Source organism: Catharus ustulatus, chromosome 6, assembly GCF_009819885.2.
Source record: "Catharus ustulatus isolate bCatUst1 chromosome 6, bCatUst1.pri.v2, whole genome shotgun sequence".
NCBI lineage: Eukaryota > Metazoa > Chordata > Aves > Passeriformes > Turdidae > Catharus > Catharus ustulatus.
In genome coordinates this window covers 53,468,988-53,493,970 of record NC_046226.1, presented here as the reverse complement: position 1 = coordinate 53,493,970, position 24,983 = coordinate 53,468,988, and the positions used below count along the sequence as shown (strand labels likewise).

Sequence of the window (24,983 nt, the reverse complement as noted above, 5' to 3'; positions counted from 1 at the left end):
CCGCCCGGCCCCGGGAACGGGAACGGGGTCTCCCGGAATGCGAGCGGGATAATACCGCGGCGAGCCCGGGCATGACCACCGGGCATGGCCCGGTACTGTCCCGGTCCCGGTCCGGTCCAGACATGGCTCGGTACAGTCCTGGTACAGTCCTGACACGGTCCCGGCACAGCCCAGGTATGGTTCAGGTACTGTCCTGGCACGCTCCTGGCACGGTCCCGGTACTGGTCCGGTACAGAACTAGGCGTGCTTCTGGCATGGTCCCGGTACTGCCCAGACACAGTCCCGAGATGGTCCCAGGACGATCCTGATCCTGTCCCGGGGTGCACCGAGTGTGGCGGACGGGAGCCCGCAGCCACCGGGTCACCCGTGACGTCCCTTCCCGGGGGATACAGGCACCTGAAGGGTCCCAGTCCCAGCGATGGACACCCCCCATTCCTCCTGAGGGGACATGGACAGGGACATAGACACACTTTGCCACCAGCCCGGGGGTAGATGCAGGGTAAGGTGGGATGGGTGCCCACAGGTGGGGCCTGGTCCCAATGGCCCTCCATCCCACCTCAGCGCCTTCCATGATTGCATGGCCCTGGCACTGCCATGGCGCTTGAGCCCGCTGATCCAACTGTGTGCCAGCTCCTCACACCAACATGGGGGGCTTCAGCCCCCCCAATAAAGCAAGGGCCCAGCTGGAGCCCCCGGCCCCTCACGGCACCTGCCACCAGAATGGGCCCATTCTACGGGCAGGCGCCTCATGCCGCCAGCACTGGATCCCGCTCAAAGGCCGGATTGTTCCCAGCACAGCGGGAGCCTGGCCAGGCCCAGCGCTGGCACTGTGTGGTATTGTGGGGGGATGTGAGGCATCCATGGGGTGCTGGGGTCCCCGCTGTCCTCACCAGTATGGGAATATGTGCTCTGCCAGTGGCTGGGTCCGGTGCGCTGGACATGTCCAGGAAGGCGGCTGTGGCTGCTTCGCCGGGATGAGGGTGTGGGCACAGGTGGGTGTTGGGAGCTGGCAGGGTGGGAACTGCTGAGTGCCCCCCACTGAACCAGCCCTCCAGTCCTGTCCCCCAATGTCCTGCCCCAAATTTCACAGACCCTCCTCAAACCCCTTCCTCAAATCCCTCTTACCTTTCCCCCATATCCACTCGTCCTGTAGACCCTCCACCCTCTCCCTGTAGCCCCTTCCCATGCCTTCTCCCCATTCTCCCTTCCTCATAATCCCCTTCCCACATCCCAGATCCCTCTCGCACCCTCCCGCCCCTAGCGCTTCCCTCTTTTCCCGTCCTCTCTCTGTTGCCCCCTGTCCTCCCGTCCGCCAGGGGGCGCCCCGCTCCCCTCTTGCCCCCGTCCTCCCGCCCGCCAGGGGGCGCCCGCTCCGTCCCCTTCCCGTCGTGCCCCGCGCGGTCGAGGCGGGAACGCGGCGGCCCAAGATGGCGGCGGCTTTGGCGGCGCGGAGCTGCCTCGAGCTGAGCGCGGCCGGCCGGGCCCCGCCGCGACTCCCGCAGGAGCTGCTCTTCGTGCCCCCCGGCGTCGCCCCGCTCCCCGCCGGGCGCTACAGTGACAGCGCCGGCGGCTTCTGCTACCAAGAGAGCGCGCAGCTCGGGGCCGCCACCAGGAATCGCTGGGTGCGATGGTGAGTGCACGCCCCCGTCTGCCGTGCCTTGCTTAGAGCCTCCTCATCCACACCTCTCTCACCCTTCTGAGACCCTCCTGCCTCTCAGATCCTCCTCATCCTCATCTCTGCCCTTGTCTCCCCTCTCACACCCTCCTCATCCTCACGTCTGCGTTCCCGCAGGAGCACGTCGGGGGACACGGTGGAGCTGGTGGAGGAGTCCCTGGACGTGAACCTGCTGAACAACGCTGTGCGGCTGCGGATCCAGGGCTGCCCGTTCCTACCCGGCGGGATCCACCTGTGCGAGGTGCAGAGTCACCTGGTGGTGCTGCTGGTCACGGCGCAGACGGTGCACCGGCTGCTGCTCCCGCACCCCGCCCGCCTCTACCGCAGCGTGAGTGCCGGCAGTGCCGCCGGGACCGTAGGGAGGGTTTGGGAGGGGGCAGGTGATCCAAAATACACCGGGAACAAGAGGAAAAGTGGAGGGTTTGAGGAATTTGGCCGTGTTTTGCTCAGGAACTGGCTGGATGTCCAGCCTGAGATACATAGACTGTGGTGACAATGGAGTTGAGCCACTGCTGGGAATGAGCCTCGGCTTTTCCAGAGCCTTTCCTGGTTGGGTTGTCTTTTTTTTTTTTTTTTTTTTTTTTTTTTTTCTCAGCTGAGAAGGCTGCAGGCTGGTTTTGTCTGGGTTGGAATCTATATGTGGCTGATGTATCCTAGACAGGGTTTATATGACGTTCACCATCTTTCTATGGATGTGGGTTGGAACTGGATGCTTTTTAAGGTCTCTTCCAACTGAAACCATTGCAGGATTCTGTGATTCTCCCCATTTACTCTGAATTTTCTTGTTCCTGCTTCTTACCAGGATCCTCCCTCCTCTTGGAGTGCTTCTCTCCTCCTCTCTAGAAGAGCTCCAGAGCGCTTTCCCAAAGAATGACCCTGTGCTGTGGCAGAGCTCCTCTTCCTGGCATTTGTCACCAGCAGTTTCCTCTAAGCTTATCCCAGACATTTTTTACTGGAAAAATCTTTTTTATCAAGGCAACACTTGCCATTCTATCAGTGTCTGCTGTTTTTTTATCCTATGCTTTAGATATGTGTGCTCAGGATTTGATGTTTTATGGAATCCTCTAGGATCATGGAGTGCAGCCACTTCCCCAGCATTGCCAAGGCCACCCGTGTCCCCAAGCACCACATCCACACTGGATGGGAACTCCGCCACTGGAGCCTGTTCCAATGCCTGATAACCCCTTCCATGAAGCAATTTTCCCTGATATCCAACCTAAACCTCCCCTGGCACAACTTAAGGTTGTTTTCTCCTGTTTCCCCCCAGGAGCTGATAACAGAGAGCCAAGTGCAGTCCGTGTTTACAGATATCAGCAAAATCCACATCAGGGATCCCTCCAATTACTATGTGATTCCCAGCGTGCCAGGGCTGGCTCCCAACTCTGTGGCCTCTGCAGCCTGGCTGAGCAGCGAGGGGGAAGCTCTCTTCGCCCTTCCCTCTGCCTCTGGAGGAATCTTTGTCCTTAAGCTGCCTCCTCCCGATGCTCCAGGTAAGAATTGGGCACTACAACCCCTCTCCCATCTTGGAATTTCATGTAATCTTCATTTTGGGTTTTTCTTTTGTTTTTGAAGGAAGTGTTTCTGTCGTGGAATTGAAGCAGAGCTCGGTGGTGCAGCGTTTCCTCACGGGCTGGATGCCGACTGCCATCAGGTGAATGCCTGGAGATGGATAAACGCAGCTAATTTTGGCTTTTGCATCCCCTCACCTGGAATTTTTAGCTCAAATCACACAGGCAGCTATAAATACTCAACCCAAAAAAGTTAAGAGGGTCACAGGAGCTATCAGAATACGGAAGTTAGGAATGGAATGCTGGATTAGCAGCGTCCTGCTGATTCTGTGTGTCTGTGAATATGTTCTCTAGTAATTGGCCTCCAAGGATTTGCCCAGGATGTGGCTTGCAGCCAGCATGGATTAGGGATTACTCTGCCCTGGTGCTGAGGAGCCAGGCGTATTTCTGACAAGCAGAGGTTACGTGGGGATCACACGGATGCTCCTTGGTGGATTGGGATTGTTAGGGTGGCTTAGAGCGCACAACTGAATCCTAGGACCTTTTTCTTGGAAGTGGGAGTGAGTCCCTTGATGCCCTGAGTGACTTTGACCATTGGGGAGTGTTGCCTGGGGACTGGCAGGATCCTTTCTGGGGGCTCTTGGGATCCTAGCTCATGACTTCATGGATCCTTATCAGGGCTGGCAGGATCCATACTTGGGGCTGCTTAGGTTCTTTTTTCCCTCTGGATTCTTCACCTGTGTTCTACAAGTACCAGGCTGGGGATGGGGAAGTGGGAATGTGCTTCAGTTCCAACAAAGCAACTGAAGAACTGGGTGTCACTGGTGTGATGGGGTCCTCTACCCTGTGGATGCTGAAACATTCCCTTCTCCTGATCTCATTGACTGATTTGTTTGGATTTAAGCACAATGGTGGAACTCCAGTGCTTTGTGTCTGTGTATGTGCTGTGATTTTAGAATCATGAAATCCTGGAATGGTTTGAGTTGGAAGGAGCCTTAAAGCTCATCCAGTCCCACCCGCTGCCTAGGCCAGGGACACCTTCCACTAGAGCAGTGTCCAGGCTGGGTTTGGACATTTCCAGGGATGGAGAATTTTCTTTGAAGGTGTTGAAATAACTTACGGTTTTGCAGAGGTGATGGCGGCCCCTCGGATGTGCCCGTCAGCCTCTCCGTGCACTGCCTGGATCACGACGCCTTCCTCTTCGCCCTCTGCCAGGACCATAAGCTCCGGATGTGGTCCTACAAGGTGAGCAGAACCTGGGTTTGGGGGAGCAAAATGAAGCCAAAGGAATCACAGCTGAGTGCTTGGCATGGATCTGTCTCCTGTTAAATTGTGGCTGTGGCTTCTCCAGGCTGGCATTTGGGACAGTATGTGGGAATAGTCGTGGTGTGTATTTGTAGCAGTGTTTGTGAAGTGAGGAGTTTCCTGCCCGGCCTCATTCCTGGGATAAGGGTTGTTTCCAGACATACTGGAGCGTTTGGGAAGGCAGGCAGGAGCGCTTTGAGGCCCACGGAGCCATCCCAAATGGATTTTCTCCTGCTTTCAGCAGTAATGAAAGTGTCTTTGTCAACAAGAAGTTAATAAAAGCCTCTTGCTCCAGATATTGAGTGCCGGAGCTAATGGAGCAGCACGGCGCTTTCACGGCTCAGTGGCACTGGAATGTGCCGTGGGAGGGAGAGGAAGCTTTATCCTACATGCCTGGGCTCTGGCAGCCCGTGGGATTGGTGGGAAGGGGGCCCAGGTGAGCTGGGAGAAGCTAAGGAGTGGTTCAGGTAAATGTATGGAGCCTTAATTAACATCTCTTGCAGAAAATTCTGTCTGGAAGGGCAAGGAGAGGAAGGGGACGAGCAGTTTCTCAGGCCAGAGTATTTCTTAAGCCACTCTGTGATGCTTTGGTTGTTTGCAGGATCAGATGTGCCTGATGGTGGCGGATCTGCTGGAATTCATGCCTGTCAGCAGGGACCTGCGGCTGGCGGCCGGCACGGGGCACCGCCTGCGCCTGGCCTTCTCCCAGTCCCTGGGCCTGTACCTGGGAGTCTACATGCACGCTCCCAAGAGAGGGCAGGTATGGAGCCACGGGCTCTTCCTGTGGGAGGAGCAGTCATTCCCCTAGGACTTGGGTTTGGAAGGCAAGAAATAGGGAAAAGTTTCACGTGTGACCCTCTGGAGGGATCAGTGCTTTCTAAATAAACATTTTTCCCCTCAAAGCATTGCAGGGTATGTATGCCCCAGCCCTGGGAGTAGAATTCCCAGTGTGACTAAGCTGATCCATGAGGGCTAGTTCACTTGTTTACCTCCTGCTCCAAAAGCGTGGATGTGCCGTGGGAAAAGGAAAGGTCCAAAAGGAGCTGAAAGCATGGAAATGCTGATGGTGTGTTTACAGCAGGCTCCTGGGAGCGTGTGGATGCTCCTGCAACTTGGGGAGAGCTTTTTGTGGAGAATGATAAATTTAGCAGGAGGGGAATGACAGCATAAACCAGGCTCATCTGGTGGACAGCTTATCCCTTTCTCCAGGGAATTCCTACATTGAACAACAGCATGTAACATGAGTCCTGCTGTCCCATGGGTACTCTGCTCTGGGAAGGATATGCAGAGCCAGGCTGCAGCTGAGGAATTGGGGCTTTCCCACCTTAGTCTCCTTCTTTTCCCACATCTTGTGGTCACTGGCAGTGCTGGGTGTGAAGGTCTTGCAGTTTTTCAGGTTTAATGTTTGGAAAGACCTGGGAGTCCTTTGGGTCCAGGCATGGATGAATGTCCTTGGGGAGAAGGGTGAAGCCAGGATGTCTGTGCGAAGGGTCCAGTAACGTGCTCAGCTCACCCCTTTTGTCCTCTGGGTTCTGTTGCCCTAGCATCAGCAGGGAGATGGACTGGAATGATGGGATTCCCTGATACATGTTGGTTTAGTCCTTCAGGAAATGATTTATGAGGTGTGTTTGTAGTTTTGTGTCTTCCAGCTGGTGAGCACTGAGAGCAACCGCTACAGCCTTGACCACATCTCCTCCCTGTTCTCCTCACAGGTGAGAGCTTGGGCCTGGCCCCCGGGAGGGAGAGGCCTGAACTTTGGGATTTAAATCCTAGAGTCATGGAATGGTTGGGCTGGAAGGAACTTGTTAAAGCTCATCTTGTTCCAACCTCCTGCTGTGGGCAGAGACACCTTCCACTAGACCAGGTTGCTCCAAGCCCTGTCCAACGTGGCCTTGGACACTTCGAGGGATGGGGCAGCCACAGCTTCTGTGGGCAATCGCAGCACCCTCACAAGGAATAATTGCTTCCCAATATCCCATCTGAATCATCTCTTTTTCTGTTTAGAGATATTCCCCTTTTCCTGTCACTCCAAGCCCTTGTCCAAAGTCCCTCTCCATCTTTATTGAATGTTTCCTTCAGGTACCGGAAGGGCCAATTAGTTCACTCCAAAGCCTTCTCTTTTCCAGGCTGAACAATTCCCAGAGCCTGTTAAATTGCACAAGGGAATGTTTTGCTGTTGTTAAGTACCCACCTTTCTCTGCTGTATGCTAATTTTGGGATAAGAAAGGAAATTGGCTCTTTCCCTCTTTCCTAGGAGACTCTGGTTGACTTTGCCTTAACCTCAGCCGAGATCTGGGCACTGTGGCACAATGAGGAGAACCAAACTGTTCTGAAATACATCAACTTTGAGCAGTGAGTTTTGGGCATGGATCACTGGGGTAACTGCAGAAGACCCTGACAGAGCTCCTCAACTTAGAAATTTATACTCAAGCTGCCAGAACATGGGAAATGTAAAAATACAGGCAGCAGGATTGCAGAAAGTGGAGTTTGAGCATGGCAGAGGGAGCATTGTGCTTCCCCACAGCTCCTTCAAAACAACCAGGTGGTCCTTCCAGGAAAAAACATGTTTTGGGGAGATGATGGGAAAGAATCATCCCTGAATATAAAGCTGAGAGGGTGGGTTGATGCAGAGCCAGGGAGTTTAAAGTAGACAAAAAATGCTGTGAGTGTGCAGATTTTAGGCGAAGAAGCTACTGGTCAGTCTGAGAGTTGCTTGTGAACTTGTGGGATGGGGAGAATGTCAATTGAAATGAAGGATTCCAACCTGTTCCATCAATTGATGGCTAGGAATGGCACAGTTAATCTCTCCTGTCAAAATCCGTCCCTTGTCACTGCACAAACTTCCTGTTTCCACACCCAGAGGGCTGATTTTGCTGATGAAAGCTACAGGTTTGGTTCAGGTGGATGTCAGGCTGATTCCAGGTTTGTTTCCTTCCAGGAATGTTGCAGGCCAGTGGAACCAGGTGTTTGTGCAGCCGCTCCCTGAGGAAGAGGTGACGGTCCGACAGGATCAGGATCCCAGGGTGAGCCAGCTGCAGAACACCACCAAAAAATAGTGAGGTCACTCAGGAGAGAAAATGGGAATAAACAAAGTCAGGAGTGTACAGGAAACCATTTTTGATCCCAGGTTGGAACAGGATGTAGACAGAAACAAAGCTTCTGGGGATGACATTGAGAGTGGGAGGAAAGACCCTTGAGCTTCCTTAAGTCACGATCTTTTTGCAGGAAATCTACTTGGACTATCTCTTCATGCCAGGCCGGTTCACTAATGCAGCTATCCAGAAGGCTTTGCAGGTAAGTGAAAGGGAATTTGGGGATGCTGTCTGTTCATCCTTTTCCTGGCCCTTCAGATGTGAGGCAGCAGGATTCCTTGGAGCTCTTGCCAGGCATGTTTTCTTGGGGAGTCCCTGGAGTGAGTTGGTGGCTGCTGGGCTGTGCTGCAGCTGCAGTGTGCCCACAGCTGGAGGCACATCCCTTTTTATCTGGAATCCACATAATTGATTTTTCCCACCCTTGGGTAGCACAGCAAGTTGCTGAGCTTGTTTTTCATTCCTGCTGATTTAGCCAGGAATTCCATGTCATGGAATCATGGAATTACTAATTTTAAAAAAGCTCTCTGCGATGGTGGAATCTGATGGTTCCCTCCAGCACTGCCAAGACCACCACTAACCCATGTCCCCAAGTGCCACATCACATGGATCTTAAATCCCTTGAGTTGGGGTGGCTGCACACTGCCGCACCTTTGTGTATCCCAAATTTAGCATCCAGACCTTTCTTTTAACACTTCAGTCCCACAGACTGGTGGCTGATGCTCTTGTCCTGCTTTACCTCACTCAGTGCTGCTTGAACCCTTGGTGAGACTTTTTTTTTTGCCTTAAAATCCAAGTTTCCTGTGCTGCTTTGCAGATCTTTTCTCAAGGAACTGAAAGGCACATGGATCTGACATGGGATGAGTTGAGGAAGGAGGTCACCTTAGCTGTAGAAAACGAGGTGAGATGGATTTTCTTTCCAGGATGTTATGTTGTAAATGGTGTCGTGATGTTTTAGGTGCCAGGTGACCCCACGCCTTGGTTTATCCTTTATTTCTCCAGAGGGAATGATGTGACTTTTTAAGAGCTGCAAGTCTTAATCCGTCCTGCCTGGGGTTTCCTTTCCCTCTTGGGTTTTGGAATCCTGCCTGTTCTGTCTCTGCTCCCTGGGTGCACTTCAGTCCCCCATCACAGGGTGCCCAGACCACCACCATGCAGAGTGGTTGCTCATCAGTTTGGATGAGAATCCAAAACAGGGATTATCTTCCAAATAATCCAAGTAACAATTATTAGGGGACCTACCTGAGAGATCCTTATGTTCTTTTTGTATCTGAATTTCCCTTGTTTCATCCTATTTTTATTTCACTTCGCTATTCCTGACTCCCTTGTTTTTCCCCCACCAGTTCCAGAGCAGTGTGACAGAGTATGAGTGCTCCCCAGAGGAGTTTTGGCAGCTGCAGGTGGAATTCTGGTCCAAGTTCTATGCCTGCTGCCTGCAGTACCAGGAAGCTCTTTCCCGGCCCCTGGCTTTGCACATGAACCCCTACACCAGCATGGTGTGCCTGCTAAAGAAGGTGAGACTGGGTGGTGGAGAGATTCCCTGAACAAGTTTCTCCAGAGGATTTGGGAAGCTCAAGGACTTTCTCCTCACCTTTCAGGGCTCCATATCCTTCCTCGTGCCCTGCTCCTTGGTTGATCATCTCTATCTCCTCTCCAACGAGCACCTCCTGACCGAGGATGATGCTGCCATCTTTGAAGGTGAGAATACATGGAATTTCCTCCCTCCTGTCAGAGATGTGGGAGCTTCCATAGAGATCTCTGGAAGAGCTCCTGATCCACAGTTGCATGGAGATAGTTTTATTTTGGCTTTGCAGGGATACTTATTTTGTGAAACTTGCCATTGTGCTCACACCAGCAATTAGAAAATAGTGACAAGGCTGCCAGTAGAGTCATGGAATTGTTTGGCTTGGGTGAAATTCTTCCCTGTGAGGGTGGGGACACCCTGGCACAGGTGCCCAGAGAAGCTGTGGCTTCCCTTTCCTTGTAAGTGGGACAGGATGTGCCAGGTTGGACAGGGTTTGGAGCAGTCTGGGATAGTGGAAGGTGTCCCTGCCCATGGCAGGGGGTGGGACTGGATGGCCTTTAAGGTCCATTGCAACCCAAACCATTCCAGGATTTATGTAATGTTTTCACATCAGCTGCGGAGAGGGGCCGTGCTGTTCCTTGTCTCCAGGAAGTGAATGCCAGAGTATGGAAAATGTCTCATTAATATTGTCACCACAGTGCCCTCTGTGCTTTGCTGGCGCTGGAATGCTGTTTCACTAAGAAAAAGGCAATGGAAAATGTTACCTAAGCTCCACTTTCATGCTTGAGTGATTTTTATATATTTTTATAAAGTGGGATCGTCATCTGTTTGGTTGAGCTTTTTTGTGGAGCAAAGGGAAGGAAAGCTGGAGGCCTGGGCTGGATTTGGGAGCCCCAGCAGTTCCTGTCCTGGCTGTTTTAAACAGTCACAGTCTCAAAAAATGGGATTTAATTTAAAATCTCACCCATAAGGGATTGCAGAGCTGAGCTGAGCCATTTTCTCCAGGATGTATTTTTTTTGCACTAATTATTTTCTTTCAACCCGTGGCTGGAAAAGATCCCTTGGAGGGAATTTCGTTTTTTTATTGTTCCATTATTTTTAATTTTCCAAATAATAAAGCCCAAATCTTTCCCTTATAAACTCCTGAGCTTTAATTTAGCCTCATTGTTATTGGGGAAGGTTTGGCACAGGGAACTGGGGCCAGTCTGCTGTTACTGGTGATAGGAGCTGAACTAACTGGCTTTTGCATGGTCTTCCCACCTTCCCTTGGAAATCTCTTGGAAAATATACAGTTAGATTCTTTCATTGCAGATTTGGAGATGTCTCGTGATGTTGTCTGTCTTGTCCAGTGCCTTCGCCTGATCGGAGAATCAATTTCCATGGAAATGGCATTCATCATGGAAATGGCTTGCTCCCGCCTCCAGCCTCCAGAAAAGGCTGCAGAGCAGATCCTGGAGGACTTGATAGCTAATGACACGTAAGGAGATGTGTTTTCCAGAAGCTTCTCAGGGTGGCTGAGCTGGGATTGTCCAGAGCCGTCCTTGCTTGACATCCAAGGGCATTTGAGATGTGTGGGCTCCTTGCCCTGTGCTGCAGGAGACTTTTCCAGGCGTGGAGACCGTGGTTTGATATTGTGAGCACGTCTTCTATCCATCCTAGTGACCAGAAGAGAGACAAATTCCTGTTAGGTGTGGAAAGAGGTGTGTGGAGACAGTAGGGAGAGGTCAGAGCCTTGTTCAGACTGTGTGGTTCCTGTGCTAACCCGAAATCGTTTCCTTGTGGAATGCCAACTATCTGGCTGTTATTTCCTGGTAGCCTGAGGGAGTGGAATAAATAGACTGGTCCCTGCAGGCGCTGCAATAAAACTCACAAGCTAGCCAAGGATTCCAGTTAGGAATGTCCAGGCTGATCAGATACTGATCCTCACTGGAAGGGAGTGTGAGGGAGCCCTCTTCAGTTGGAACCTCAGGTTGCTGTTCATGATGATGAGGATCTTTTGGATTTTGCAGGGAAAATGTGATGGAGGATATCCACAGCAAACTGCAGGAGATCAGGAACCCCATCCATGCTATTGGATTGCTCATCCGAGAGATGGACTATGAGACAGACACTGACATGGAAAGAGGTGAAAGCTCTTCACCAGCTTCTGGGACATCCTTATCCTGGGAATTGTTCCTCCCTGTGGCTCCTGCCTCACCTGTGTGGTTTTCCCTGCAGCTCCTCACCTGGCGCTGCGCATGAGCCTGTCCCAGCTGTTTGGCAGCAGCACCGCGGCGCACGTGGTGTGCGGGGGGGTGGCCAAGATCTGCACCGTCCGTTTCCTGCTCTGCCGGGACCTGCTCATCCTCCAGCAGCTCCTGCTGCGCCTCGGAGATCCAGTGAGTACAGCCCCCGGTGCTGCTGCCATGCTCCTGGGACTTGGGAATCCTGTGTTCAGCTGGTGGTGCAGGGCGGAGCTCCTGTCTCTTCCCACAAGGCTGTTGGAATAGCCTGAGGCTTGGGCAGGTCCTGCTCTCTCCTCCAGCTGCTTTTGTCTTCCTAAGCAAAGCAGCCTAATTCCCTTTATTCCTCTATGAACATCCAGGAAGCAGGAAGCCAAGCTGTATTTGTGGGAGGAGGGCATGGATTCCAGCCTCCTGTGTGAATCAGCACACATGCAACTCTCCCAGCTGTCCCCTGTCCCTCTCCCAGCACCGCTGGCAGCTCCATTCTCTGGCAGCTGCAGTTTCAGCCCCTTGGAAGCTGCTCCAGCCAGAGCAAACAGTCCTCACGATGTTAGCTGTGTTTGGAGTGTTGGGATAAACTGGTATGGGTCTGTCCCATCAGGCCTGAGGCCACGTGAGGCTGGTGCTGCTGCTTTGGATGGACACAGGGATGCAGAACAAGTCCCCAGACAAGAACAGCCTTGTTTAAACCAATATTATTTACTTAGAAATAACCAGGAGTTTCCTGGTTGAAAATAAATCCCTTTTTCCTGAATAAGGTTATCCTGGTAGCATTTAGGGTGCATTACAAGGTGCCCTCTGGAGCTGGATTCTCCCACACCACGAGGCATGTGACCTGCTACTTCCCCACCTTGACATAACTGTGTCCTTCAAAAGCTCAGATTGTTTCATTTCCTGTTACTCGTGCTCTTTGCTGGAGCTTATGGAGACCCTGAGGTTATCTCTGCAGCAAAGCCATTATTTCAGTCTCAGGGACAACAATCCCTTTGCTTTAGGTTGGAAGGAACCTTAAAGACTGTTAATTCCAAGCCCCAGACATGGGCAGGGCCATTTTCCACTAGGCCGTGTTTGTCCAAGCACCTTCCAATCTGGCCTTGAGCACTTCCAGAGGTAGGGCAAGAGTCCTGTGGGTTCCCTGGAAAGGCTGAGTTCCTGCCAGGCTGTTGAGCACCTTGGTGTTCACAGAAAGGACAACGCAAACCTCTCTGGTTGCCCTTGTCCTGCTGTTGCTCCAAGCTCTGTGCTTTCCTTGCAGATGGTTTTGGGAGGGGCACAGCTCTTCCAGTCCCAGCAGGACTTGCTGCACCGCACCTCTCCCCTGCTGCTGTCCTACTTCCTGATCCGGTGGGCGAGCCAGTGCCTGGCCTCTGACGTCCCTGTGGACACGCTGTAAGTCTCTACCTGGCCTGGCTTTGATTCCTCCTTAATCCACCTGAAATGCCCTTCCTGGTGTGGAAAGCAGGTGGTTGCTGTGGGAGTATCACTCCAGGAGCACTGGGGAGTGTTTTTTTTTCCCTTCCATGTTCTGAGCTGACTCTGCCTTGTGCTAAATCTGCCCTTCGAAGCCTTGCTGCTCTGTGCTCCGTGGGAGTTGAACAATGAGTGCAATTAAAGCGAGAGGCGTTCTGTTGTCTCTTCACTGATGGCTCCTTTCTTCCCCAGGGAATCTAATCTGCAGCATCTCTCCGTGTTGGAGTTAGCAGACACCACGGCTCTGACACCACACAAACTGGGTAAGGTGTCCACGGATCATCAACTCTCCCTTTCTGTTATTTAAGCCTGTCTCTGCCACCTGAGGGAAGTGCTTTATGCGGGGAGCTAATGGACTGTGTGGTTGAATGACCCTGATTTAAGTGGGGATGTTTGTCAGACTGCCCACAAAAAAAAAAAAAAAAAAAGAAACAACAACAGCAACAAAGGATCTTGGAGGGTTGAACTCTGATTTTACTCTCAGCTTGAGAAGGATGGGAGTGCCTCACTCGGCCAAAACTTTTTCATTCTAACCTTGGCAGCATCAGCCAAACTTACCCCTTGTGTACTTTACTACGGCTGTAGTAGCTCAGACCAGATCTGTCACAGAATCCTGGAATGGCTTGAGCTGGAATGACCTTAAAGCTCACCCAGTTCCACCCCCTGCCATGGCAGGGACACCTTTCACTAGCTGGAGTTGTTCAGAGCAACCTGCTCCATCCAGCCTGTCCTGCTCTCCTGCCTTTACCCTACAGCAACCAAGAGCAGCAGCTCAGGGAAGCATGAAAATGGAGAAGTACTTGCTCAAAATGTCTTTGAAAATGTGGCAATATCTCCCCAGAACATTGCAGCTAATATTTGGTTCATATGTTTAAAGTTTTGCTGCAAAGATGTAACTTTTGGGTTAGTTTTTTATTGGGAGAATATAAGGCAGCTTAATTATGGAAATGTGGGCCTTGAAGTGGTTCCAGAGGGAGGAGGTGAACAGGGTTGGGAAGGAAACATGCAGGTAAGAGCCTGCTGTGACAAGTCAGCACTTGGAGGCTGAGATACTTCAGAGGGAGCTGGGGAAATCTGGGACAAACAGGCAGCAGTGCCACGTGTGAGCTGGGAAAGAGTTCCTCCACTTTCTGACATTGGTGATCCTCAGAGCCCAAGCTCTCCCTGTTGGAGAGTCTGGGTGCAGAAGGCAGCTGGAAATGTCAGGGAGGTTGAAAACATCCTTTGTGTGTGCCGGTGTCGTGGGTTATTTCTTGGCTGGCTCGTGAAGAAAGTGCTGTTTGGCCACTGTTCTTTGGGGAAAAATATGTGAAGCATAGGGGGAAGGAGGTGGCATCTCGGGGAGAGGCGTCGGGAACAGTCAGTAAGGGGGGATTTTTGGGGTGCTGGAATGAGGAGGGAGGGAATGGAACAGCTAGCTCAGCACTCCTTCAGCCCTGTTGTGCTAGAAAGCTGCTGCTAGGCTGGGAATAACAAGTGGAGAGGGAGCAGAGCCCTTTTTTTGTGTGTTTTAATTGAGCTGTGGTTAATAAACACTGCAGGATGGGGCACTTTGATCTCCTGCTGCTCCCTCTGACTTAACCAGACGGCAGGAGAAATCCAAAACCAACAAGTTGGAGTGTGGAACGTGCTTTTGGTTTGCCTTGACTTAATCTGTGCTGTTTGGGCTGATGAGCACAGGACAGGGTGGAAAACCTGGGATCTCTGCTGCAGGCTCTCTACTCACTGTTCCTTTAATTTGTATTTTTAGTGTCTGGCCCTCAAACAATCGTGGAGCTCTTCTTTCAGGAAGTGGCCAGAAAACACATCATATCCCGACTCTTCCTGCAACCAAACACCTCTTTGGCTGAGACAAGTTTGAACTGGCCCCACCTTATCACCTCAATAGTGGCCGATTTTCTGCCTCTCCTGTATCCTTGGCTGTGAATCCATTGCCACTGAGCCTCTTGCCGTTCCAAAATCAGTTTTCCGCTCCCAATTTTCCAAGACAATCCTCGTGAAGGAGTGAGGTTGTTGGCATTAATGGGATTTGTGGGCATTTTAAGATTTCACAGATTTCATCCTGTTTAGGTGCACGATAAAGGATTTGAGTTTCTGACTTTAAGCCCCTGAGCTCTCACTACTTGACTTGGTGGGGTGGGATGCTGGGGGATTTGGAAGGGTAACAGGAGTTGGGGATTAGATGTACTGGTGATTTTGTTCTAATATGGATAAATCTTATTACAGAATAATGATTTGTATAAAGAGCAGCTTAATCTTCTCTCCCCCCACAAATGGAGCACGAGAGCATGTTGGCTTCCAGACTAGTTCTCTGAGCTCTCCAGGCTGGATTCTCCTGTGTTCCTTAACCTCTGCTCAGATGGCCCAGCAATCCCAGCTTCCTCTTCCCAGAGTGCCTGATGGGGAGCTGTCAGTACACCCAGCTCCAGGTGAGTGCATCACACCAGCCCTCTCACATGTGCTGGAAAATGCCCCAAAGCATCATCTTTCCAACGCTGGAGTTCTGCTTTCCTCTAATCATGCTATCCTGGAATGGTTTGGGTTGGAAGGCACTTCAGAGAGACATTCAGTTCCATCCCTTGCCATGGACAGGGATGCTGTCCACTATCCCTGATTGCTCCAAGCCCTGTCCAGCCTGACCTTGGACACTGCTGGGGATGGGGCAGCCACTGCTTCTCTGTGCCAAGGCCTCAGCACCCTCACAGGGAAGAATGTCCAATGTAAATCTCCCCTGTTTTGGTTTGAAACATCCTTTAGTTAAAAACATCCCTAATCACTGCTCTCTGAGTTGAGACAGTGCTACAGAGTGTTTGATGGGGAGTGATTTAAGGTCTTGAAATCCCAGAACAGTTTGGGTTGGAATGGACCTTAAAGCTCATCTCATTTTACTCCCCTGCCATGGGGGAATCATCTTCTGCGTTTTCTCTTTCATCTGTTTTCAAGAGCATCCAGATACTCAGGTTTGTGCTATTCCCTTTCCATGGAGGAGTTTATTCTCCCAGGGCTTGTCTGACCACATGGCACCACGCTCCTGAAACATCTTTGCAGAGCCTGTTTAAATATCCCAGCAATCCTGGGGCTTGTTGGCTGCTGGTGTGCCCACAGCCTTTCCTGTACCACCTTTGCCCATGGGACCATGGGTTCAGGAGGATTTCTTCAACCCAGAAAGGACTCATCTATTTTTTAAATGTTCTCATTAGTAAAATGCAGTGTGAGAAACACCTGTCATTCAATCTCAGGCTGCTTTTGGTATCCCATTAGCAGGGATGGGGAACTCCTGATTTCCAGGGGTTTTAGACTGCTGTATTTCAGATCATTGTTCCTCCATCTCTCTCCCTGTTCTCCTGGCAGCTGGAGTTGCTTGTGCTTGAGTTCTGACCTGCACAATTCCTTGTCTGCAGCTCCACGTGATGCTTTATCCCTGTCTGGGCATTCCTGGAGGCACCAGGGCCAGGCAGGCTGTTAGTTATGACCTGTTTTTCAGCAGAACCTTTTATCCTCCCAGCCCCTGGTACCTGGGGGCTGAATTGCTTCCTTTTGTGTTGCTACTGAGAAGAACTGAGAGAAGAATTTCAATTCTTCAGAGCTTTTGAGCCAGGAAATGCCAAGATTGGAGCCGCATCTTCTCCCTCCTGGCAGATGTGCAGGCTTTGAATCTCCTCGCATTTCTTTTGCCTCGCTGATGTCTCCTTCAGGCTTTTATCTCCACAGAGCCCAGCTCCTCCTCCTCCTCCCCACTGCCCTCTGTTCCTCTCCCTGATCCCAGTCAGTCACGGAAACTTGGATTAAGTGCTTGACCCTGGGGAGATAACAGCAGCTTTGCTGTGAGCACGGTGACCTAAACTGGGGAGTACAGGAAGCTCCTTGCAAGGAGCAGGCAGGCACAGGGACAGTCTGGTGACAAAGCAGAGGCCTGGGACACAGGCCAAACCTCTCTGTGTTGGTCACTGTGTGTGACAAGCTGGAGCAGGATTTATCCCTTGTAGCCGCTAATCCAGGCAGTGAATCTGGGCTCCGGATGTGTCACGACATGATTTTGAGAGGACTCATGGCCGGGAAGGGTGAGGCTGGAGGTGCTGGTGGTTTGTGCACCTGTAGAGGTGACTTGAATTCCAAGTCCTGGCTTTTCCTCCCAGTTCCTGCTGAGTTCCATGGCCCTGCTAGCAGGACATGGCTGCTTCTCCAAGGATGACAAGGATGCTCTGCTGACACAGGCCCAGGCTGGGTCATCTCGCTTTATCTGTGCCCTCAGTGCATTGGCTCTCCCTCCCACATGCTGTAATCCATGTGCTTCCTTGACTACTGGCCCTCTCTTGCACAGGTGTTCCCCTTCTAGCACCTTCCTTGCCCATTGTACTGCAGCCTTCGCTTTGCCCTCCATGTCCTGTCCACATTTCCCCTGCAGCTCCCTTCAACAGTCTGATTTTTGGGCATGTTGGGAGCTGTTTCTGAGATGCTTCATACAGACACTGGAGCAGTTTTTAGAGCATCTTTTTCCCCGGAGCATGTGGGGGATATCTCCCCCTTACAGGGCTGGAGCAGCTCTGCTCTGGAGAGCTGGGGATATTGAGCCTGAAGAAGAAAAGGCTTCAAGGTCTCCTGGGAGTTTCTTCCAGTGCCTAAAGTAGCTCCAAGAGAGCTGGAGAGGAGCTTTGGACGAGGACCTAGACTGACAGGATGGGAGAATGGCATCATACTGAGAGAGGGCAAGGCTACATGGAATATTGGAAAGAAATTCTTCCTTGTAGGGGTACTGAGGCCCTGGCACAGGTTGCCCAAAGAAGCTGTGGCTGCCTCATCCCTGGAAGGGTCCAAGGCCAGGCTGGATGGGGTTTGGAGCAACCTGGTCTAGTGGAAGGTGTCCCTGCCTTTCACAGGGAGGTGGGTCTGGATGGGTTTAAGTGGTCCCTTCCAACCCACACCATTCCAGGATTTCATGATCAGTGCATCCAAGGGACTTTGGGGCTGGAAAGACCAGCCCTTGAGCTGGAGAAGCAGGATTTGTCTGAGCACAGTAGCTAAAGGGGCCACCAAAAACTTGCTGGTCCTGGGTACCTGCTGATCACCAGCAAGCATTGACCTGAATTCAAGCTCCCATTCCCTCTCTCCCGTAGGAATACATCCGACTGCTGCAGCCATGGTGCCACGTGAACATGGGCTCCTGCTGCTTCATGATGGGCAGGTGCTACCTTGTCATGGGTGAAGGGCACAAGGTGAGGCCTTCCCTCATCTCCTTCCTGGGGCCTGGGACCTTTTCCCTTGGTGGGGAGGAGCTGCACAGGAAACATCATTCCCAAGCTCTGCCTCCTTTGGGAAAGATGGGATGGGGGCAGCATGGTGCGATCTCCTCTTGGGAAGATCTCACAAGCTTGGGACAGGCAGTATTGTCCCCTCACTTGTACAGCAGGTGGATCAGTCACCTGAGGGGACAGTGAGCTGATTCCAGGTCTGCTTCCAGGCTTTGGATTGCTTCTGCCAAGCTGCCTCTGAGGTGGGAAGAGAGGAGTTCCTGGACAGGCTGATCCAGCCCGAGGAGGGTGAGGTGGTCTCCACGCCACGCCTGCAGTACTACAACAAGGTATGGTCCTGAGCAGGTAAACTGGCACCAAGTCCTTCCACACTACAGAGGGAATTCCTGCTCAGTCCCTGGTTTTGGGGGAAGTGACTTGAGCCTCAGTTTTTGGAATGTGAAACATCTGTACTTTCTTTACTTTATTCAGGGATAATGACAAGCTGAGTATGTGAAATTTAGGTACTTTCCACCTATTGGTTTCCTAATAGCCAAGGAGTTTGTTATTCAGCAGAAAAAGGCAGGATGAGATCCAGCTGCTGGAAGCAGAAGCCAGACATGTCCAGGCTCGATGTAAGATGCTGCCTAAGGCAAAGGTTACTAAGCTCTGAGGCAAATTAAAATGAATATGTTTAAATTGAGATAGGATCTTTCTTCTGCATAATGCCGTGGCTCAGGCAGGCTGCAAGCCTGGAGCTGGGCTCTTGGTGAGGGATTCCCTGGATTTAGCATCCAGAAAACTAATCGTTAATGCTGAAGTGCTTCAAAAAAACCTTCATGCACAGAGGTGAATCCTCCAGAGGAGCCATAACCTGGTCCTGTTGTGCTGGGATTTCATCCAGATCCCTTGATTTACACAAATATTCCCTTTTAAAGTCTAATCTTTAGAGGCAGGAACAGCTCCTAAAAAACCCCAACAAAAAAAACCCTCCTGCCAGCTCTTCAGTGGACTGTTCTCCTCCCCCAGGTCCTTCGCTTGTTGGAGATGCTGGGTTTGCCAGAGCTGGTCATCGAGCTGGCCACCCTGGCCATCATGGAATCAGCAGATGACTGGAGAAGCCAGGTACAGCCTCTTCTTTCCCAGCAAACTGTTTGTTCAGGAACCTTGTCCACAGGAATTCATTTCTGGTTTTATAACTGATTTGTGCTTCTTTTCAGGCTACTTTGAGGACCTGCATCTTCAAACATCACTTGGATTTGGGGCACAATAGCGAAGCCTACGTAGCCTTAACACAAAACCCAGATCCAGGCAGGTAGGTGACAGGCTTGTGCCTTTATTGGAGGTCCCATTTTTCCATGAAACTGAAAGGAAAATGGCACTTCAGAGAAGGACATGACTGCTGTCTTAAGTTAATGTGTAGAGGTGGGTTTAAAAATGTAGAGTTCATTTTTGGATGTTCATCTGAAGGACACCTGGGATTGGCACCCTCTCAAAAGAGAAAAATGGGAGGAATAAAAACAGGGAAGAGACTGAAGGATCATGTGTAGCATTCTGTGTTTAAAAGCTGTAGGAGCCAAGTTGATTTTGTTTAATAAAGAAAAGATTTACTGTTGCGTTGTCAATTTGGAAAGGTTTTAAGTTGGTTCTAAGCCAGGAAAAAACCTGCAGAGCTCATCCGGAAGAAAGAGCTTGTCACAAAGCGGTTGGTTGTGGCTTAAATCCTGGGTTTGTTCCTGCTCCTGGGTTTATTCCTGCTCTTCCAAAGGGTTGTGCTTCCCTCTGCAGGCAGCTGGACTGCTTACGCCAGCTAGTGGTGGTTCTCTGCGAGCGATCCCAGCTCCAGGACCTGGTGGAATTCCCTTACGTGAACCTGCACAATGAGGTAATCCTGTGCTGAGATCTCAACCTGAGGGGGCACAACCCTGCCTTTAAAGAGATTATGGGCCCACTGGAGCCTCTGTGTGCTGCAGGTCGTTGGGATCATCGAGTCCCATGCCCGGGCCGTGGATCTGATGACTCACAACTACTACGAGCTGCTCTACGCCTTCCACGTGTACCGGCACAACTACCGGAAAGGTAAAGCTTGGGATGGCACCTTGTACCTGCCCACCCTCCTGGGACACCCATTCCCTGCCCCTGCCTGGTGTGTGGCTTCTCCAGGCTGTTGGCTGATGCACTTTTCCCTGTTCTCAGCTGGAACAGTGATGTTTGAGTATGGCATGAGGCTGGGCAGGGAGGTGCGGACACTCCGAGGGCTCCAGAAGCAGGGAAATTGTTTCCTGGCTGCCATTAACTGCCTGCGGTTGATCCGCCCGGAATACGCGTGGATAGTGCAGCCAGCCTCTGGAGCTGTGGTAAGAATGCTGAGCTTCCTGAAAAAGAGCTTCCAAAATCCTTTCTGATGGGAGCAGAGGCATTGGACTTCTTAATCTGCTGCTCGTGGCCAGCTGTCTTGCCCTGCTCATTGACCCTATCCATGATCCTTACGCCATTCCCCACTTTTTAGGGGAACAGGGAAGCAGGATAACTTTTATGAATGGGCTGGTGGATAGATATGGGAGTATGTGACCTTGTGTTGGAGACAAGAGATGTTTTGGGGAGTGTGAACAGCTGGAATACCAGTCCAGAGGAGAGTTAGTGTTACAGGCATTGTGTTTCAAATCCCAGTCAGGACTCGGGGAGGTGATGGCTGCAGCCTGGTCACCTGATCCTGATGTTCCTGATAGCCAAGGATAAAATAACCTGAGTTCCCAAAAGACTGCACAGCTTCCCTGCAATGGAGACCTCTTGTTGGGATTTATCTTATCAGTGATTTATCCTTTGGAAACCAGGTGGTTATAAATCCTCTTTCTGCTTTTTCCTGCAAGTACGAGCGCCCGGGAGCATCCCCGAAGAGGAGCCACGATGGGGAGTGCATGGCTGTTCCCAGTAAGTGCCCAGTCCTGCTCCTTCCCATGCCTCTGGAGTTTCCACAGCCTCTCTGCAGCTCCCGTGTGAGCTGGGAGAAGGCTCAGGGCAGCTCCTGCCTCCACCACATCAATAATTTGTGGCATTTTAAGCTCATTAACTTTCCCAGTGTCTCCCAGTTACAATACACCACCACTGTTCCCCAAGGAGTACAGCAATTTCCCCAAGGGAACAGCTATTCCCCAAGCTCCTAACAGCTTGATGCCTTGACAGCACTTTTTTTTTTTCAATGGAAGAAACTTGTAATTTAAAACAAAACCAGCTTTCTGAGGCAATTTCTAGTTGTTCAAGGGTGTTGGTGTCCTTGGAAATCCTTTCAGGAATAAGCTCTGCCTGTGTCTGCCTCTGTCCCAGGATGTGGGATCAGGTTATCCTCAGTGTTCTAGGAGGAAAATTTAAGGTCAGGTATTTTTAAACCTGCTTTTTCTGAAGAGGCTTTTTTTTTTTTTTTGTGGTATGTGCCTGGCAGGCAAAGCAGCAGCTGTTCCCAAATATTATCTAACATCTGGAGGAGGAGGAGCAGGAGGATGGTATCAAGGACATTAGAACACTCAAGGGAGCAGGGAAGAGTCAGCAAATCTTGATCATTCCTTTGGTGCTTTTTGGGGTACAAATCCTTTTAGGATGGCAGAGCGATGTAGAGATGTTTTTACAAGGGCTCCAGGAGGATCTCAGAGCCTCTTCAGTGCCTGAAGTGGTTCCAAGAGAGCTGGAGAGGATTTTGGACAAGGCATGGAGTGCCAGGGCAAGGGGGGGATGGCTTCACACTGATGGAAGGCAGGACTAGATGGAATGTTGGGGAAGAAGTTCTCCCCTGTGAGGGTGCTGAGGCCTTGGCACAGGTTGGCTAGAGAAGCTGTGGCTGCCCTATCCCTGGCAGTGTCCAAGGTCAGGTCAGACAGGGCTTGGAGCAGCCTGGGATAGTGGAAGGTGTTCCTGCCCATGGAAGTGGATGAGTTTTAAGGTCCCTTCCAAACGAAACTATTCCATGACATTCTGCACAGTGCCCAAAGAGCCCTTTTTGAAGTACTGAGAGCCCAGTATCCTTCTGTTCCAGCCACTCGCCAGATCGAGATCCTGGAGCTGGAGGATTTGGAGAGGGAATGTCTGCTGGCGCGGATCCGGCTGACCCTGGTGGAACACGACGTGTCGGCAGCAGCTGTGGCTGGTGAGGGGGGTTCAGTCACTCTGCCCTGTCCCAGAGGCAAACCCAGATCTGCCAGGGACCATCACATTCCCATCCCTACCATGAAATCCAGCCATTGACTTCAGCAGGTTCTGAGATGCACATCAGGAGAATCAATTTTAAGTTTTCCACCTTTTTTTGCTTTTTCAAGCTCTGGTGGTCTGCAGTGGGGGGTGGAATGAGCTTCTGAGTTGGGACAAAAAAAGGCATTTTGGAAATCACAGAAGCATAGAATTATTAAGGTTGGAAAAGACCTCAAAGATCATCAAATCCAACCTTTTTAATTGATGAATAATTTATTTTCCTGGACAGTCCTACTTCATGGAGCAGTGTTTAAAAGTTCTGAAAGTTGTTCCTTTCTGGGAAGCAGGAAGGTATAGCTCTCCCACCTGGAGTCTTTTAGTATCTCTGGTACAAGTTACACAACATGTCCACCTCTTTCCCCTCTGAATGTCAGGGGGAGGTGACTTCCCAGCACAGGATTGCAGGGAAAAGATGGAACAGCTGCTTTGAGGGCTGAGTGGTGACGCAGGGAGCCGAGTGCCACAGTTCTGTGCTGGCAGAGCTGATGAATTGTTTGCTTGGATGCAGACCTGTGATGAGGCTGTCCCCTCCCTCACCTCAATGATCTTGGGATTTTTTTTTTCCAACCTTAACAATTCAAGGATTCTAAACAGCAGCAGCATTTGCCTGTCATGTATTGCTGTGTCTCCCTCTCCAGTTCCTCTTCAGCCTGTGCCCCATCAGGGACAGCTCTGTGGGTCACAGCTGCTCTGTCCAGTTCTTCAGGGATAGCTCCTGGGCTCATGGGATGCTCTGGAGGCCAGGAGAGCCTCCAGCCATGGATTCAGGAGTACTGCTGCGGGGTGTTGGAGGCTGTTGTTGCCCTGCTGCTGCATCTCTCAGTGAGTAACAGGGTGAGGCCCTGGTGAGCTTTACCTGCTCTTCCTCCCCTTCAGGCAATTCCACGCCCGAGGAAACGGTGTCTCTGCTGGTCCGGGCCGGGCTCTTCGACTCGGCCATCACCCTGTGCCAAACCTTCAAGCTGCCCTTGACGCCCATCTTTGAGGGCCTGACCTTCAAGTACGTCCAGGTGCTCTCTCTGCTCTCCTACCTCGGGGGACGCAGGGATGCAGGGGGCTCGGGTGTCGAACTTGCCCAAGAGCCTTCTTTTCCTGCCAGTCCAGCTGGTTTGTTCGTTGGGAATAGCCCTGCAAGGGGTGCCTTTGATGCCAGTGGGAAGGGGCTGGGCTCTGGAGGGACCCACCTCCCCATGGCTTTTGTTCGTGCAGGTGCATCAAGCTCCAGCTGGGAGGGGAAGCAGCACAGGCGAAGGCCTGGGACTGGCTGGCAGCCAACCAACTCTCAGCCCTGGTCACCACCAAGGAGTCCAGGTAGGTTTATCTCCACAGCTTGGGAGGAGGAGGATCTGGAGACGGGAGCTCTGTGTGAATCCAGAGGGTCGCTGGTCCTTAAAACCCCTAAGTCCAGAACTGTAGGCACAGCATGAGGGGAGAGCTGTGTTTCCACCCTGTCCCCACATCACCTGAAGCACACCATGGCCTCACAGACGGGGCAGGAGCTACTGGCATGTGTTCCACGGGGAATTGTTTCCTTGCAGTGCCACAGATGAAGCCTGGAGGCTGCTGTCATCCTACTTGGAGCGTTACCCATCCCAGAACAGCCTGTACCATCGCTGCGTCATCAACAAGCTCCTGGCACACGGGATTCCTCTGCCCAACTGGCTCATTAACAGCTACAAGGTGAGAACAGGGAGACAGCTGTCCCCAAACCCCCCAAAATTTCAGCTGTCTCAGAGCTGCCAGATCACTCCAGTGGACACCTGCCAGCTGCTCTGTGCCCGCTACCAAGGCTCAGAGCAGGTTTTCTCAGCATGGTCCCAGTCCTGGTCACATTCCCTGGCTGATCTTCCCTCTTTCTGGCAGGAAGTGGATGCTGCCGAGCTGCTGCGCCTGTACCTGAACTACGATCTGCTGGAGGAGGCCGTGGATTTGGTCCTGGAGTACGTGGATGCTGTGCTGGGCAAAGGGCACCAGTATTTCGGGATCGAGGTGAGCTCACCCGCTATTGGGATGTGACAGGATGTTCCTGGGGGAACATGATCCGAGGGTTCTTGTCTGTTCCAGGTCCCTCTGTCCCCAGCGTCCCCCACGATGTGGCTTCCCTACACTGCCATTGACCAGCTGCTGCAGGCTCTGCGGGAGAGCAGCGCCAGCGAGAACAGCGTCGTGGTGGGTACCCTGCTCCCAAACACTGGGATGGGGGACAGGGTGGGATGGGTGGTGGGACAGGGAGGGGGATTCCTCAGGACTCCTCCCTCTCCCAGCTCTATGAGAAGCTGAACGACAGGATGGAGAACTACCAGCAGAAGGTCAGCGTGGCCACCATGGAGCGCCTGTACTGCCGACCCTAGTCCAGGTGACATCCCCAGGAGCATCACCATCCCAGCCCGCGGTGCTGGTTTTACCCATTGTTTTTCCATAAGGATTCGGTTCAGGGAGGTGGAGTGTCGATGGGTGTGTCCCCTCATTGTCCCTTTTGCGGGCAGTGGTTGAGCAACAGAGCTGGGGTGTGTGGCCATGACACTCCCTTGATCTCTGCCTCCTCCAGACATGGAACTGTTGGGAATTTCTTTTATTTATTGGTATGTTTTTGGATCAACTTTAATAAAATGGAAGTGTTATTTGAGGTGTGCATAAGGATGTGGTGGGAAAAGTGGGGACTGTGGTGCTCCTCTCCAGGGACCATCCGCATACCGCCCTTGCTCTAGGGCTGGGATAT

General features: G+C 51.8%; 1 protein-coding gene across 2 annotated transcripts; it reads left to right on the top strand.

The window, feature by feature from the left end:
- The first annotated feature begins 8 nt into the window (after window positions 1-8).
- On the top strand, window positions 9-24,890 carry NUP160 (nucleoporin 160). Of its 2 annotated transcripts, XM_033063500.2 has the most exons (36): window positions 9-992; window positions 1,503-1,630; window positions 1,793-2,003; window positions 2,943-3,165; window positions 3,248-3,326; window positions 4,314-4,428; window positions 5,090-5,248; window positions 6,123-6,200; window positions 6,743-6,840; window positions 7,427-7,511; window positions 7,714-7,782; window positions 8,395-8,478; window positions 8,921-9,091; window positions 9,176-9,275; window positions 10,414-10,579; window positions 11,112-11,227; window positions 11,320-11,480; window positions 12,583-12,716; window positions 12,990-13,060; window positions 14,548-14,707; window positions 15,157-15,226; window positions 17,912-18,010; window positions 18,256-18,375; window positions 19,055-19,150; window positions 19,246-19,340; window positions 19,814-19,910; window positions 19,999-20,104; window positions 20,222-20,382; window positions 20,896-20,956; window positions 22,053-22,163; window positions 23,141-23,264; window positions 23,474-23,575; window positions 23,803-23,944; window positions 24,128-24,253; window positions 24,329-24,433; window positions 24,529-24,890. In XM_033063500.2, the coding sequence occupies exons 1-36, from the start codon at window positions 645-647 to the stop codon at window positions 24,613-24,615; spliced, it is 4,458 nt and encodes a 1,485-aa protein (XP_032919391.1). In that variant the 5' UTR covers window positions 9-644; the 3' UTR covers window positions 24,616-24,890. The 2 variants fall into 2 exon arrangements, with proteins under 2 accessions (XP_032919391.1, XP_032919392.1); XM_033063501.1 differs by lacking the exon at window positions 9-992 and having other exon boundaries at window positions 1,428-1,630.
- Window positions 24,891-24,983: the final 93 nt, after the last annotated feature.